Source organism: Lissotriton helveticus, chromosome 12 (assembly GCF_964261635.1).
Source record: "Lissotriton helveticus chromosome 12, aLisHel1.1, whole genome shotgun sequence".
NCBI classification, from domain to species: domain Eukaryota; kingdom Metazoa; phylum Chordata; class Amphibia; order Caudata; family Salamandridae; genus Lissotriton; species Lissotriton helveticus.
The window spans coordinates 82857804-82875500 of NC_136073.1; the positions used below are offsets into that span (position 1 = coordinate 82857804).

A 17697-nucleotide genomic window follows, 5' to 3' on the forward strand; every position below is an offset into this window, starting at 1 on the left:
TTCACCACACTGCACTCCCAGTAACATACCTGCTCCGCTGTATCCAGGCGTTGAAGCACACCCGGGACACACTTGGTGTCACTGGGTGGGCCCGATGATGAAGCATGCCACCAACCAGGTTGGTGGGTGAGGGCTTCATGAACAAACATAATGGTTTGCATTCTGTCATACAGTTCTTGAGTCTATGTTAATTCACAAATAGGCTAGTCCCTATTGATTCTACATATAAATCCAGGGGATATGGACTAGCTATCTAGTCCTCTCTCTCTCTTTTGATAAAGAAACAGGCACACAGTGTCAGGCACAACTTTCTCTGAAAAACATCAGATACTACAAGCCATCACTTGTGTCTATATACAAGCACACAGTGGAAGACACAATTCCTTTAAGGAAGATCCAATACTAGAATTCATAACGTGTGTCTCACAGCAAGCTCACAGTGGAAAACACAACATTCCCCCAAAAAATAAACAAGTACTACAAGCCATCACATGTGTCTGTGAACAAGGAGACAGTGGAAGTCATATAAACAACAGTAAGAATATTCTCATTAGAGGGGGTGTGGCGTAGCACCCACTGAAGATGGCAGCACGCTAACGGAGTTCTGTGGCAGCTGAAAGGTATTTCTCATCTCATACCTACAATTTTGTCATCAGAGTGCTACTTGTAATTTCTAAATGAATCAGAATACTTTCCAAAGACAACCACATTAACAGGTGACAGCTTACAGTTCTCTTTATTATCTTTGCTGAGAGGAATGCTTTCGGGCTGGAATGCTTGCCATCTTATGCCTCTCATGAGGTGTTCATTAAACTGAGCAGAGCTTCCATTCTAATGGCATAACCTTTTGACCCTGCAGCCATCATAAATCTCTCTGCTGCTCTGTGTGCTGCAAAGTTTAATTTCCAACAGTTTATCTCTTCAAGTTCACATTTATATTTTCTGAAGCACTGAAATAGACTGCCATGAGATGTTTAATTTTAAACAATTTATCTATTCAAGTCAGCATTTTTATTTTTTGAAGCACTGCTATAGACTGCCACATGAGACTGTTTTAACTACAGATCATTTGGAGATAATTCCCTACACAACTTCCCTTTATTGTATCATTTACATTTATGTATGGGGGAAACTAGGAATTAAAAATTACAAACCCCTGGCATAGCTCACTCTCAATATACAGTGGATACTGACAACACTTTTTCTTCACTGGAATACAATATGGAACCTCATGATACAGTGTCTCAAGATTCTCATTCGACTTCTTCCTGCGCCTCTACAAATTCTTCTAAGCAACCCTCTAAAATACCAACCACAGCTCCGCTAACAGCAAACAAAAGGACAAAAAAAAGACCCTCCATTACCTGTTCAACCTATTTCCTCTATTTCTATGGAGCTCCTTCAGTATGAGATTCACACCTTGAAACCTTATATGGAGGAAACTAATACAGAGCTTCAGAACATAGAGTTGCGAACATAGAACATCAGATGCTTTCTATTCAGGATACTGCTTAAGATGTTAGGCACCTCAAAGAGGAAGTCTCATATCTTAAGAAATTTATTGAAGTTTAGAAAATCGGAACATGCGGAACAACCTTTGCATCTACAGCCTTGCGAAGGAAAGGGAGGGCTCTCAACCTATTTCCTTTTTCCCAAATTTTCATCCAAAACTTTTAGATATGCATGAATCCCCTAAGCTTAATATACAACGTCTCATCATGCCTCCTCACCACAAATACCTCGGGGTGTCATACTATTTTTTCTGAAATATCACGATCTTCTCACAGTTATCAAAGCAGCAAAAGCCACAGGACATGTTACTTGGTCTGGAATCCCATTATATATTTTTTAAGATCTGGCTAAAGCTACAGCAGATAGACGAAAGATATTTCTAGACTTGTGACCTACGTTACGATCTCTCAGATCCAGATTTAGGGGCGGATTACGAAGGAGGACTTTCCGCATCCTCCGGGCCGGCGGTGGCTTCCGCCGGCCCGGAGGATGCGGAAAATCCTCTGCGCACCCACCAAAGACCCACTGCCACATTAGGATGGCTGGTGGGTCCTGGTTTAAGTCTGCAACTTTTCCTCTGCGGTTGGCTTACAACCATGGCGGAAAAGGCCTAATATGGTGGCGGTGTCTCTCAGACACGGTCAGACATATTAGGATGGCTGTGAAAACATGCTTTTCCGCGGCGGCTTCTCCGCTGAGGAAAAGCATGTGGATCACCACCTCGGGGGCCCTAGTGGGCCCCCTGGGTGAAGGGTGGTTGGGGGGGTGCACATGGGGGGTACCTATGGTACCCCCCTGCATTTGTATGCAGAAATCGGCAGGCACCGCGCGGTGCCTGCTGCTTTCTGCATACAAATGCAATGTATGCATTTGTAACATTGCGGCGGGTGCAGCTTGAAGCCGCACCGCCGCAATGTTACAAATGGAGGATGTGACCGCCAGGGTGGCGGTCACATCCTAAATGGACAGGAGGGAACTCTGCATGCCCATGCGGAGGTTCCCTCCTCCTCTGAGATCGCGGACTGACTCAAGTCCGTCCGCGATCATAATGGGCCCCATAGTCTTTTCCATCCGTGCTCTTTAAAGTAACTTACAATAAGAAAACAACAATGTACAAAGATCCCCCCATGCTGCAGAAATATATTGACAACTGTAAAATGGAAACAATGGACACTTCTAAATAGCCTTTCACTTGAAGGCTTTATACCATTTTCTTTTTATGTTTCACATTGCTGTGGCTGTATTTATTTAATTTCTAGATTTACCTACAATTTAATTACATGTTTTTATTAGTATTTTAAAGGTATATCTTTGTGTCAGATAATAATGTATATCTTTTTTTTCACTTCTTAGGTACCCTCTTTTAGTGTTGTGTCCAGCAAATCCTCCTATTTTTATACCCATATCAATGGTCTGGATGTCTCCCATCCGGCTTCCTCTGGAGCCCGGTTGTTGTCGTCCTCCCTTTTGTGGTCGCACCACTCCTGATTATTTTGTCCTGGTACTTGGTATGTCTTTTGTTTTATTTTGTTTCTATCAACATCTTTATTTCTTTTATCCTTTTCATGTTTTCTTTTCCCTATCTGCATTTCCTTTTCTTACCTTTTATTTTCATACTCTCTCCTATGTTTTCTCTCGTTTTTATTTTGTATTTTTCATCTTGCTCCTCTTTCAATATGCTATTTTCTGTTATATTTCTCTCTCTGCTAAGAAATGCATGTTTTTATTTCTTACTCGATAAAACAATTTACGTAATTGTTCCTTTAATTGTAGAGTACGCTAATTTCACTGCAGTTGTTTATTCATGACTTTATTCATTATTATTTGGAATGTAAAAGGGTTAGGCTCTCCTATTAAACGACAAAAAGTTCTTACTCATTTAGCCAAATTAAATGCTGATATTGCTTTGTTACAGGAAACTCATGTTGCTGAATTGGAGACCAAAAACCTTGTTAGACATTGGGTGGGATACGCATTTTCTTCACCAGGTAATTGGAAACGTAATGGAGTTGTATTACTGTGAAAAGAATCTTAGGATGTTACCTTGTTATCACAAGAATCAGATAAAGAAGGTCGATGGCTTCTCCTACGCTTTCACATAAATAAAATACTAATATCTGTTTTGAATATTTATGCAACCACACATCCTGATAAGACATTTTGACCTTCACTTACATCCAAACTGATATCTATTCCTGATGACTACCTAGTTTTTGGTGGGGATTGCAATCTGGTAATGGATCCATTTTTAGATCGCTCCTCCAAGTGTTCTTTCGTCCCTTCCTACATTCACAAACAATTCAAAACATCCATCAAACAAAGATCCCTTATTGATTCCTGGAGAATTTGCAACCCCTGTTTGCAAGAATATACTTTTTACTCCCCTGTACATTTCTCTCAGTCTAGGATTGATCACCTGTTTTCTCTAAACCCTTATCATAACACATCTTACGAGCTGAGATAAGCATGATTTTATCCATAAGGAATTTCATTTAAACTCTGATTTTTCTTCCCTTGATTCTGATATCACAAGTTATGATATTGATACTGCCATTAACTCCATGAAAAAAGGTAATGCTCCTGGGCCTGATTGTTTTCCTATTGAATTCTACTTCAATTTCTCTAAACCAATAATCCCTAATATACATCAATTATTTATTTTCTTTACTTCTTCCCATTCTGGTACATTGACGTTTCAAGCAGCCTTAATAAGCCTTATACCAAAAGATTATAGAGATCATAAGTTATTCAAAAATGATATACCTATTTCCTTAGTTAATTCTGATTATAAGATTTTTGCCAAGATTATGGCATTATGCCTGGATTCTCTCCTCTCCAATTTGATTGGTCATGAACAAGCTGGATTTGTTAAAGATAGACAACTCTCTGATAATACCAGGCTTTTCTTAGATGTTCTGAGTAAATCTAACGCTTATAAACATTCCTTAGCAGCTATTGCCTTGGAAGCTGTGCTGAGAAAGCTTTCGATCAGATACATGGCACATTTTTATTATCTGCCCTTTCATGGTTTGGTTTGGGGGAAAAGTTCATGAACTTAGGCCCAGATGCATGAAAGGAAAATCTGGTCGCAAAGGGGCAGAGTCTCGGTATTTTTGCATTTGGGATGCATTATCCCAAATGCAAAAATCGCAATTTAAGGAATCTCTAAATTGATATTCCTTAAATTGCGATTGCATTTAAGGAATCCCACATTGAGATTCCATAAATGCAATGCAACAAAGTAAAAAAAAATAGCGATTTCGCTAATAGCGGGAGGAAAATACCATGAAGTGAACTTCATGGTAATTTGCAAAAACGTTGAAAAATACACGTTTGTGCATTTTTCAAAGTTTCAAGTTGCGCACACACATGCCCTTAGGGCATGTGTGTGCGCAACATATGTGCACAGATTCATTTCAGGGGTGCAACAGGGTGTCCTTTGGACACCCCTGCACCCTTGAAATTGCATTCTCAATTTGCGATTCGCTAATTGCGAATCGCAAATTCAGAATGTCTTCACATTCATTCCTATGGGCCTCTAGGCCCATAGGAATGAATGTGAAGGTATTCCTTAATTGCGACTCGCAATTTGCGACTCGCAATTAAGGAATATTAAGAAATCGCAATTTGTTTAGTGATTTCTTCATGCATAGCATTTTGCTATTCCTTATTAGCGAATCCTTATTTTTCGCTAATAAGGAATCGCAAAATGGATGCTTGATGCATCTGGGGGTTAGTCTCTATTTAATATTCTTCCTCTTCCACATCTATATTTGTCAATGGCCTAATCTCCTCTCCCTTTCTTTTACACAAAGCTGTATGACAAGGCTGTCTCCTATCGCCTTTTTTTTTTTTATTCTACCTCTCAAAAATGTTCTATCTAAAATTTGACAAAATAATGCCATACAAGGATTCAAATATGGAGATCAACAAATTAAAAATGAAGTCTATGTTGACATTATTCTTTTAAATATGGACTATCCTGATTCTTCTTTACAACACTTTTTTAACACAGTTTCCACTTTTGCCTCACTTTCAGGTTATAAACTTAATTCTGACAAATGTGAAGTCTTTCCACTTAACTAATGGTGTATCAAACATGAGTTCCTTCCATCAGTATTTCTTTGGAACCCAATACAAATGTAATATTTAGGCCTTTGGTTCACTACTTCTATAAAATACACTATATCAATCAACACTAATATGTTACTGTCTAATTTGTCTAACCTTACTTCACAATGGAATCCGCTATTCATCTCCTGGTGGGGTAGGTTAAATTCAATTAAGATGATGTTAGTCCCCATCATTCTTTTCTATCTTTCAGCAATTCCAATTAACTTTCCCACCTCTACTATAAAAAAAATATTCTATTCTCACTGCATTCTTATGGAATAATAAAAAGCATTGTATATCTTTGTCTAAATTACAAAGGCAAAAGCAGAAAGGGGGAGTTAATTTTCCTCATTTTCGGCCTTATCAAAATGCTTTTCTTTTTAAAAACAGTCAATATATTTTCAAGATAGCCCACCCACAATTGTGTCTCCCTTATGGTCAGAATAGGAGTTATCATTTATACAACCTTTCAGTTTTGCAGAATTGTTATCCTTTACTCAACGCCCTACTTCCATGTCTATTCCTATTCTCAGAAATGCTTGCAGAATATTATGGACATTTTATATTTCTTGTCTTTCACCTGTAGATCAATACCTTCAATCCTTGATCTGGTATAGTACATTAATTAAAATTAATATTAAAACTGTTTTTCGAGAAGCCTGGAGAGATAAAGGTCCATTATGGACTCGCCAATAGATACATAACCATTCACCTATCACTTTTTCACGAGCTCAATTCATCTTTCACTTCCCTCTTTCATATCAACACAAATTTCAGTCACTGATCTCATCTATTTCTACTACACACCTTTGACTTTTTTCATTACCCATATCCCCTCTTCCTATTTCACCAATAATACTGCTAACCGCCCCTACGGCTTATCATATATATACTCACCTTACCTCTCCCCCTGTTGATCAACAAAAATCAACCCTAGAATTACAATGGGAGCAGATCTTAACACCTCCTTTCCTATTCCTTTGTGGAACAGATTATGGCTTAAAATTCACATAACATCATGTGCTGCCAACACAACTCAAATACTATTTTTTTATATATATATCTGCCCTCTAATCACTTCTGTTTCTTTACACAGATTTGATAGCACCACTTCATCATCTTGTTGGTCCTGTTATGCATCAACTTCTGATATTAAACATATTTCATTTGAATGTCCCACCACCTATCAATTTTGGAAACAGATTTTCTCTATATACCATTCTCCTTTACTACTTTACTAATTTATTTTTAGGTAGTCTTTCTGATGATTGGCATTGTTGTACTTTTGATATACAAACTGTAGACTTTTAATTGCTGTTGCATTTCAGCAGATTACTAAAAATTAGACGAATGCTCCGCATATCTCCTTTCAAGCATGGTGGTATGGTGTTTCTTATAATCATAGACTAGATAGAGCATATACAGTCCCAATGTCTCTTACAATTAAGCACATTTATTTCTGATCTTCAGTAACCATTTTTCTAGATTCCTCACTTTGAAGGACTTTCATACATCAACCCTTAACCGATGAAGTATCTAAACCTTCTTAAATATATTATTTTTCTTCTTAGAGCTTTCAAACTAATAGTAATATGCTTTGCTCTTTTGTTTCACTGATAAAATTATTTCTGTAATTCCACTACCGTTTATAGCTACACGAATTTCATTACATGAGAAGTGTGTTATTTTTTATTTTCCCCTTTCTATTTTCTTTTTCACTCCCCTTCTTATCCTGTTTTCAACATATAATTGCTTTGTATGTGTGCTGCATTGTACAGCACACATACAAAGCAGGAAAAGTGTTAAAGGATATGTTTTGCACTGGGAGGGTGCCCTTTCAGTACATAAACTGTTCTTTACAGAATGCATACACCCTCACACTATGGTGCAAGGCTGTTTGCATTTGGACCATGACAACCAAATGTGTGCCAGCTCAGGAAGAGAGGAAAACAGCACCACATCTTAGTAAATGGGTGTTTTTCTGCTCAGTCTCTTTCACACAACGCAGCATAGATACTTTAGTTGCATTAATTTTTAGTAGATCTGGGCCTAAGTGTGCGCCCACCAGGAAGTGTCACACGTCTAACGTCTCCATCCCGGGCACACTTTGGGATAATTCACGTTGGTTCTAGGCAGTGTGCAATATGTAGAATTAGTGCTAGTGCCCAAAACGCTGCTCAGAAGCCCATGCCATATACAAGGCTGCATAGTCTTGAATCCACCTCATGCTCCTTTAATTTCCAACCAAAACCTCTCTGTCCCTTTATCTCACTCTTCCAGATTCCTGCTTTCATCCTTTGTGACAATTTTTTCATCATTCCCCTCCCCTTTGTGTGCTTTTGCCTTTCTTGCTCTCTGTAAATTACCCAATTAGGAAAAATAAGCACTTGTGCCCAAAAAGGAATGCCAGCTGGCCCCATGGGCAACCACTGCCTCAAATTAAGCAATGGATCTCAGAGAGATAACTCTGGCACCTTTGCAAACAGAGGCCAGGGAGATCTCAATGCAGACAGTGGCAGTCTGAAAGGTATCATGCTGTCAGTATCTGTTCAGAGGCATGTTGTAAATCTGCCCTTGTGGGCTGTAAATCCCTGGGAGGTGGAATGGAGCGTTTCCTACTGCCACAGCATGGTTGAGGCACTTGAGCAGAAAAAGCAGGATGGCAGTGAACCACCACTCCATGTACCTGTGGCACACTGATTGTAATGTGATTGTTTTGCAGTCTCAGTACATGAATGCCCTATATGCACATATCCCTCCTATAAACATCGACGACTGCAAAGAAGGCACCAACTCATATAGATATATTGTATTGGGAATAAAAAGGCAAAAATTAATGCATGTTCTTCTGTAAACTGTCAATTACCCATCTTCCTAAGCTTTACACATGTCATCAGGAATGTTTTGTTGTTTCAAGCTGTCCATATTTTCCCAATACCCCCTTCTTGTTTTTTGCACCTAGCAGTGATTTTTATATGTTGTGGTATGTATGCATGAGTTTATCTGGTAGTTATATAGCAATATAGCATAAACTTAGGTGAAAAGCATTGGAGTGCTGTGCCGGGCCCACACAAAGATATAGTTAGCCTGATGGAAGGGTAGCTGATTTCTAGGAGTGAAAGTGGGCTGTTACACATCATCATGACATAGGGTAGGTGAGTCTTTCACTCTTTCCTAAACTAGAGCAGGATTGGTTAGTGTAGAGCTGATGATACGTTAATGTTGTTCCAGATCCTAGATGGAAAAATGAAGAATGCCTGATGCTTTGTTTTTTACTTTTTTGCACTTCTTCATCTCAGATCTGATGGTATCCTGTGGGTGTGCCAAAATACAACTGGAGATTAGGAACTTGGAGATTATAAGCATGTCAGATAGCTACAAATGATGTAGCCGTTTTTTTAGATTGTGCAAGCTGCAAGGGCAGTCAATGGAGTTCTTATCAGGAGTGGGTGGGGTGATGTGGTCATTTTCGTCAGCTCCTTGGTGAGGCATGCTTCTCCTTTTAAGATGCCCTTGAAGGGGGCAGTGTAGAGTTTGGGAGGCCATGTATCAGCATATTGCCACTATCCAGATTCAAAAGAATGAGGGCTTGAACTGCAGTTCTGAATTTGCTAGGCGGAATGGTTTCAATTTTTTTTTCTCCAGAATTTACCACAAGGCAATGTGTTACTTGAAGTTGGGTTAAGGGTGCATAATTAATATTTTGCAATAGCAATTTTCCCTACTCAGTGCTACTGCTGATCCTTTGACATTTCTAAATTCTATCACATAGGTATCCTACTGCATTGCTACTGAGTAATATAATATTTAGAACAGATATAATACATTTTAAGTCTGAAAGACCATATCCTACCTGTTTAATTCCTCCAACCCACTGGACAACACTAGCATTGACCATTAGTATTCGTCCTGGAGGGGCGCTGGAGTCATAGCTGCCCACCTTCACATGCCTGATGGTGCCTTCAGAATTCTGCTGCCAATTAACAATATCATACCGTGCTGGCGGGTTGCCATATCTATCGAAGGACCCCTCTGTGTCTTCTTTACTCAAGCGCACGTTCTTGATATAGTGAAGGAGCTGGAAAGAAAGAGAAGGTGAATTCAGTTCAGAAAAACACTGTTGTCTGGATGTTCAATGTCTTCTTTAGGAGAACACTTTCTAAACCAATGTCTTCCTCTACCTCTCTCGACATCATGTTGCATCTGCAAAATGGAAAGGAGGAACAGTCTTTACCACGGCATGAAGTTTTAACCGCAAAATGCAATTGAAACACATTTTTTAAATTGTGGTTACTTTTACCACGCAAGTCTAAGGGGACTTGAGGTTCTCCCTCAAAAATATAAAAGACTGTACATTTAAAATAATCTTTTGATTAACATTTTTTAAATAACAATGTAACAGTAAGGGTGGTAAATGTATGCCTGGTAGTGGATTGTGTGGTAAATGTATTTCAAATGTGAGTGAATGTAATGTGTGGTAGTGGTGTGCTTTGCAAAACCTGTGTTGTGAAAACATGTTTGGAAAAGTAGTGCGTGGTAATATCATACGGCTGGGGTACACATTTTTTATATGCATTCTAATTTTAGTTACTTAAAGTGTACCACCACAAGAAGTCACTGGATTTATCTAAAAGCCTTAGGCGCTGGAGGACTGGACATTGGCCTGAATTTTTAAGATTGTATTTTGGTGTCAATTCCTAGGCCCATATTCAATTTGTGGAACAGTACCAAAATTTCAGCTTCAATACCTGATTGCAGTTCTCATCATGAGTGATTTGTATCGTTATGCGTGTTTCCTTTTGATGTGACTCATAATGCTCAAATATTAGTATTTCCTATTTTGTTTATTTAATAATTTGGGTGGGCAGAGTATTACATTCAGAATAATGTATTTATATCTTATATAGTGAGATTAAATTAATATTGATATGTTTCTACAGTATTAAATAGGGATACAAAAAAGCTTTTAGAAAATGCCCCTTGTTTTTCTGTTCTGGCCAGTCCCTCACACCTAGACATAACATATACCCACAAATGCATTACTGAAAATCGTGTGCTTTAATATTGCAAGATAAACATGTTTTGACACACTTGGAGAGACACCTTTCCAGAGAGAAGAGCTGTGCTGGTCTGAGATATGAACATTTCATCTAGGCCTTGAGGTATGGGGTCTGTTGACAAAGCCCAGTGGTCTTCTTTTTTATAATAAACTGTTTCTTACAACGGGGTGGGTGGTTAGGTCTTTTGGTCCTTTTCCACTGTCTTTATAAAATGATATCCCTGTTTGTAGTTCTGTGCAATTGTGATAAGGCTGACTATATTGTGTTTATGCATTTTGCTGCTAGCAACGACATGTGTACTGTACCATAAACATTTTAAACTATACAGCGTCTCTGATTACTCGCATTGTGACAGGTATGAGTGAGTGAGCGAAAGAGTTGTCTGGCTTCCGCACTCCCAAGTGATGTGATCTGGGTTGTCCAATCATTTGTAGCTTCGCTGTAGTTGGAGAACGAATGAGACACTATAACTAGTCGATTTTCGATTTTGGGTACTAATGTGGTAGGATGGTACACCCCTATTCACTGAGGTCCTGTTTTACTGTGCATAGATTTGTATATGTGCAGAATGCCTGCCACAGGATTAGAGTTGAGTGGCATAGAGTGGAGTACAGAGTCAGAGTGGAGTGGAATGTTATAGTGTCATGGAATGGTGTAGAATGGAGCGGAGTGGCTGAGAGGTTGTTGCATAGAGTTGAGTGGTGTAAAGTGGAGTGTCATACAGAGCAGTGGCATAGAGAGGAGTAGTGTGCCATAGACTAGACATAGAGGAAGTTGAGTAGAGCATCTGTAGAGTAGTGTAGAGTTGAAGAGTGGCATACAGTGGAGTAGAGTGTTGTAGTATTGAGTGGCATAGAATGGAGTAGAGTGTCATAGCGTGGAGTAGAGTTTAATAGAGTAGAGTGTCATAGATAGGAGTATCATAGAGTGTAGTCTCATAGATTGGAGTAGAATAGCCTAGAGTGAAGTGGTGTAAAGGACAGTGGTGCAGAGTGGATTGTTGTAGAGTGCAGTTGCATAGAGTGTGTTTGTTTTGAATAAAGTGGTGTAGCATGTATTGGGTTAGAGTGCGGTCACGTAGAGTAGAGTGGCATAGATTAGTGAGGCCCAGAGTAGATTTCAGTGGCATAGAGTAGATTGTTTCAGAGTAGAGTGAATTGGTTTTGAGTGGAGTGGTGCAGAAAACAGTGGCATGGTATGCACAGGTTGTAGAGTGACCAAGTATTAAGTGTCGTAGTGTGCAGTGGCATAGAGTGCCGTGGGGCAGAGTAGAGTATGGTGGTATGAGTTCAGTGGTGTAGAGTAGTTTTTCTAGAGTACAGTGGCATTTCAGTGCATTGGTTTTGAGGAAAGTGGTGTTGAATGCATTGGCATAAAGAGCAGTGGTTTAGAGCAGAGTGGCATAGAGCATATCAGCATAAAGTAAAGTGCTGCAGAGTAGAGTGGTGCAGCATAAATGGTAGTGTTATAAAGTGGAGTGCCACAGAATGGCATAGAGTGCAGTAGCATACAGTGCTGTGGCATAGAGTAGATTGTTTCAGAGTAGAGTGAAGTGGCGTAGACTAGAGTGCTGCAGAGTAGATAGGAGTGGTGCAGGATAAAGTGCATTGGCAGAGTAGGGCACAGAGTGTAGTGTTGTGGAGCAGAACAGTGAAGAGTAGATTAATGTGGTGTGTGGTGCTTTTGTGTGGAGTGGAGTGGAGTAGAGTGGCATAGAGTGCAATGGCATAGAGTGCAGTGGTATAGAATGCATTGGCATTGAGTGGTGCCAAGTAGATTGGTGCACAGTAGAGAGGTGCTGTTATATTCCATATAGGTACCATAATATATAGGCGTCAGTAAGTTCATTGCCCTTCACCTATATTCTTCCCTATATTACACTTGTCATGGTTTACAGGGACTGACCTTTTACCTACACACGAAACTTCATTCAGAACGAAGGTTTTTCCTAGTTCGAAATCTCATACATTATGCATGAGGATTCTTGGAAGCACAGCGGGACTACCATCTCCAGTATAATATCTATATATAAAGTTCATGCCCAACGTCATCCTTAGGCCAGCACAGTAATACAGCAAGGAAGGACCCCTGAGGAGACCTATGGGTATTTATACATCAAATCTTGCTAAGATAGACAGAGGGGCCAAGACTTCCCGGGACGACACACTGACCAGAGACGCTGAGGTTCCTGAATGCAGACACTCCAGCTCGCAGTGGTCTAACATCTATCACGGGGTGTTCAGCTTGAGACCAGGGCGGGGTCCCACAGTCTCACACTTCAGGGAATGGGGTTGACTAAATCCTAGAGGGATTCTTGGCTTAACACCTACACACATGCTAGGTACACTTAGGTATATCTGGTTATGGAGGCATTGTAGGGCTACACATCTTTTATCATGTGTTTTATATAATTTAATGTATTCATGATTATAATAAGATGGTAGAACTATACCACCCATTTACTTTTCTAGTACTGTTAATCATTTATATCTTCTACTGTCAGAAGAACGGTTGTTGCAGAAGATCTATTCTACACCAGAATAACAACTGTTCAATAAATGCTTATTGAAAACGGCCAGCCTCTTTATTCTGTGTATCTCTCTGAGACAGACTATGTAAGCATGAGTGACTGAGCGAAAAGTAGTATATTGTTTCCACAGTCCTGAGGGATCAGGGTTGTCATTTTCAATGGTTGCCAGGAACTATTCTCTCCTTATTAAGAGGAGATTCTAGTGGCACTGTGAGCTAGTTAGTGAGTTAGTCTCACACCATTCCTACAGTGTATGTTGTCTAAACGTGCAGATCCTGTATACTTTTATTAGGAGCTTCACGACAGTGCAGAAAACAGTGGCATAGAATACAGTGGTATAGAGTGGTGACCTCACAGCCAGAGACCTGCTCTCTCCCTCTGCAGCTCTGCTGCCCTGTGCAGGGCTTAGTGCAGGCAGGGGTTCAAGCCTCGGTCCAGACAGTATTGTGTCCGTTTTTAAGTTAAATTCTGTTGCCTTACTGAGCCCCTTAATGTTGACTGTTGCCTTATTGGTCCATTCTTGTTATTATTGTACCTCTCGGTTTCTGCCTTATTCTGTCATTCTTGTTGTTTCGCACTCTCTGACCATTTTTCTTAGTTCCCTCCCATGCCGCTGCTGCCCCCACCGACCCTCTACCTGCCGATTTCTGCTCCCACCTCCCAGCTGTGCCTCCTTCCACCCTCCCATATTTATTAGCAGCCGTGCACAGCAGGCACGCTGCTTTTATGACGAAGGCGTGCCAAGGGCAAGCCCGTCTGCGCCCGTCTGTAACCTGACCAGTGCCAGAACTTCTGCATCCCAAACACCCAATGCTACAACCCTGCTGCTCTCCTCTCACTCAACCTGGGGAGGAACAACAACTGCCAGCTGTCCACTCCGAGTACCACCCATGGCCAGTTCTTCTGCCGGCAGACCTTTGCCTCCCACCATGCACTGCCCCCATGACGAATGCAAACACCTCCGGAGTCCTAAACTGCATCCTCCTCAATGTGCGCTCCATGCACAGACACGCCACAGAGATCTGGGACCTCCTAAACACCCTGTCACCTGATTTCACCTTCTTTTACAGAACACCGCAGCCAGACTGGTAACTCCCCCCTCAACCACGACACCACCACCACCTTGACATACGCCAACATCGCAACAAAAGAACTCTACAGATAGGTCTCCAACTATGCAGACAAGCTTGCACCCCTATGCAACCCCAACAGACAACCCCCAGGAAGGCCACTTGGTTCACCGCCGAACTCCAAGAATAAAGACGCACCTGCAGACGTCTCAAGAAGAACTGTAGAGCCAGCAAAATGTCAGGAGACTGCACCACCTACAAGAACACCATGACGGAATACCACCAACACATCAGATCTAATAAAAGGGCCTTCATCCAAAATAAGATCCTCGTCAACTGAAGCAACTCCAAGGAACTCTTCAGCATCATCCAGGAATTCAGCAAGCTCCCCAGTGAAACTACAGACATCACCCCATCCCAGGACCTCTGCAACAAGCTCAGCTTCAACTTCCACCTGAAAATCAAGGACCTCTACGACAACTTCAACGACCAGAAACCCAACCCTGAAACCACTTCCCTCTTCAGCTATGCCAGCCAGCCCACCATCTCCTCCTGGACGCCAGTCACCACCAAAGACACCACTTCGACAATGAAAGGTGTCCAAATGCGGTCGCACACTGCTCGTCCCATCAGCGTGTGACCCCGGAGCATGATGGTCGATGTAGTCGGTAACCCCTTACAATAGGTTTAAGAGAACAGGGCTTTTACAGTTGTTCCCTCACCTTCTGCCCCCACTTGGACTACTAGATGCTGTGTTTTTACTCTGACAGTACATTGGAACCTGCTAACCAGGTCCCAGTGCCAGTGCTCTTTTCCTAAATCTATTATGTGTGAATTGGTAAGGCAAATTGGTAGCAGCTTTACCCTCTTTTAAGTCCCTAGAATATGGTACCAGGGGTTCCCAAATCATTATTGGTAAAGGGGTCCCAAGAGCTGCAGCACAGTTTTGTGCCATCCTAGGTGACCCAACCACCCCACTGACAGCAGGCCTGTCATTGCAGATTGCATTAGCAGTGCAAACTGCCTTCTACCAACCTCAGGCAGTTGACCCAGATTCCTCTAATCTCAGAGATCGAGTTCCCTGTCCTCCTTAGGAAGGTCGCCTCTGGATCCCCCACAGATTGTTGCCCTCCCTTGGTCCTCCGTGAGGCTTTCACAGCCTGCCCCTCCCCTCCCCTGGCACTACTGAACAATTCGCTCTCCTCCGGCACTGTCCCCGGATCATTCAAATGCGCCGAGGTCATGCCCATCTTAAAAAAAAACACAGCAGACCCTATGATCATGAGTAATTTCCACCCCATTTCCCTTCTCCCCTACCTCAGTAAAGTCCTTGAGTCCCATGTGACCAACACCCTGAACACCTTTATCGAGGACTCCCATTTCCTTGCCCCCCAACAGGCCGGTTTCAGACCCAACCACTCCACTGAATCGGTCATACTTTCAGTCATGGAGGAACTGCGGAGAGGTGCGGACTCCAACATCAGCCAGGTTCTGGTAGTCCTGGATCTGTCGGCCGCCTTCGACACGGTCGACCATGATATCCTGGTCGCCCGTGTCGGAGAGGCTGGCATCCGGGGCTCTGCCCTGGCCTGGGTCCGCTCCTTCTTGAGCAACCGCCGTCAGGCGGTTCGACTCTCACAGTTCTCCGCTGACGAGGTTGAGCTTACCTGCGGCGTCCCACAGGGCTCCTCTTAATCCCCCCTTCTTTTTAATTTATATCTCACCCCCCTTATTCGTTCTTTGCAAGGCAGCTGTGTCACCGCGTTCAACTACTCGGATGACATTCAGCTGGTCTTTGACATCAACTCCACGGACCGGTCAATCAACAACTTCCAAACCATTCTTTGTCACATTAGCGACTGGATGGGGGCGAACCATCTGAAACTTAATCCCGACAAGACAGAACTGATGCTTGTCGGGGTATGGCCAACCCCTGGAATTCCACCTTCTGGCCCTCCAGGCTGGGCCTCCCCCTAAACCCGTCAGCTCAGTAAAAAGCCTTGGGATCATCATTAGTAATGACCTTGCGATGAAATCCCAGATTAACGCCGTGGTGTCCTCCAGCTTCTTCCAGCTGAGAAAAATCCGAAAGATTGCCCGCTTCCTGACCACTGAAGCACTCACCCTGGCCCTATTGGCGTTGGTCATCTCCAGGTTAGATTATGCCAACTCTCTCTATGTTGGCATACCGGCATACCAACTAAAGAGGCTTCAACTGGTTCAGAACCAGGCAGCACGGCTCATTCATCACCAACCCAAGCACCAACACGCACGTCCTCTCTTAAAATCTCTTCACTGGCTCCCTGTCTCTGAGCGGTGTAAGTTCAAACTGGGCTGCATTATTTTTAAGTCCCTTGTCGACATAGGCCCTTTGTTCATCTCCTCACTACCGCACCCCTACGTTCCATCCCGCAATCTCCGCTCCGCACACTTGGCCTTACTCCAGATCCCGACTTTCAAACGTAAAAGACAGGGAGGACTGAGGTTCTCATTTCTTGCCCCGTCCTTCTGGAATGCCCTCCCGCTAGGCGTGAGATTGGCCTCCCCCCTAACCCACTTCAAGTCTCTCCTAAAAACCCACCTGTTTCGTGACGCCTATAACTAATTCCTCTCTGCCCCATGGATTGTCTGTTTTTCTCTATGTCCCAGCGCCAAGAAACCGTCTGGTGTTAGTTGCGCTTTATAAGTTCTTTTTACATTACATTACATTACAAACCACTTGAGCTCGACTGTGCCCTCACCATGAGTGGCACAATCAAATACACTGATTTCAGTGTTTGTCAGTCACCCCTAGAGATGGCCATCTGTACCCCTGAGTAAGCATGGGCGGATCTAGCGGATCTCGCGTATGTGAAATTGCGGATTTACGGATTCGCAATCCGCGAAGATACGCGAACTCTAGCGGATTTGCGGATTTTCCCGTTTTTTGTGTTGGCGCGCGTTCGCGCCGATTTTGGGACAAGTTCGCAATTGCAAACTTACTTTTCGGCTCGCAACGGCCGTGACTATGTTGTTTCTACGTCTGGTTTATCATCACAGGTTCACAGCACCCTCTGTTTCACCACTGCCACCCTCTGGGACACCCATGCCACCCTCTGGTACATCCTCACTGCCACCCATTAGGTTTATTTATCACTGTAGATTATGGTGGTTGAAAAAAGCAAGCACACCTGCCCTTCTTCAACTGCCATCAATTAATTTGTGGGTCATTAATGTGTCAGTAATTTTGAAACTTCCAGTCTGGCTGGCACCTGCTTCCTTCCTTATCTGTAATTTGCTTTTTGTTGCAGTGAAATTTTTTTTCACAGGACCTTTATGGTCTACTTGTATCTATTCTATGAGCCTGCTGTTTGGGTCATAGCAGGGTCATAAAATAGTTGCAAACTCTGGAGGGGCCCCTCAGGAAGCACTA

The 17697-nt window shown here is 42.3% G+C and overlaps 1 protein-coding gene across 1 annotated transcript in view; it reads right to left on the reverse strand.

Annotated features, from left to right (window-relative positions):
- The window catches only part of LOC144797880 (extracellular calcium-sensing receptor-like), a 206313-nt gene that overhangs the window by 29243 nt on the left and 159373 nt on the right, over positions 1-17697 (reverse strand). Inside the window, exon 4 of the mRNA XM_078668681.1 lies at positions 9479-9703. Coding sequence (XP_078524807.1) covers positions 9479-9703 — 225 coding nt within the window. The remainder of the gene's footprint in view (positions 1-9478; positions 9704-17697) is intronic.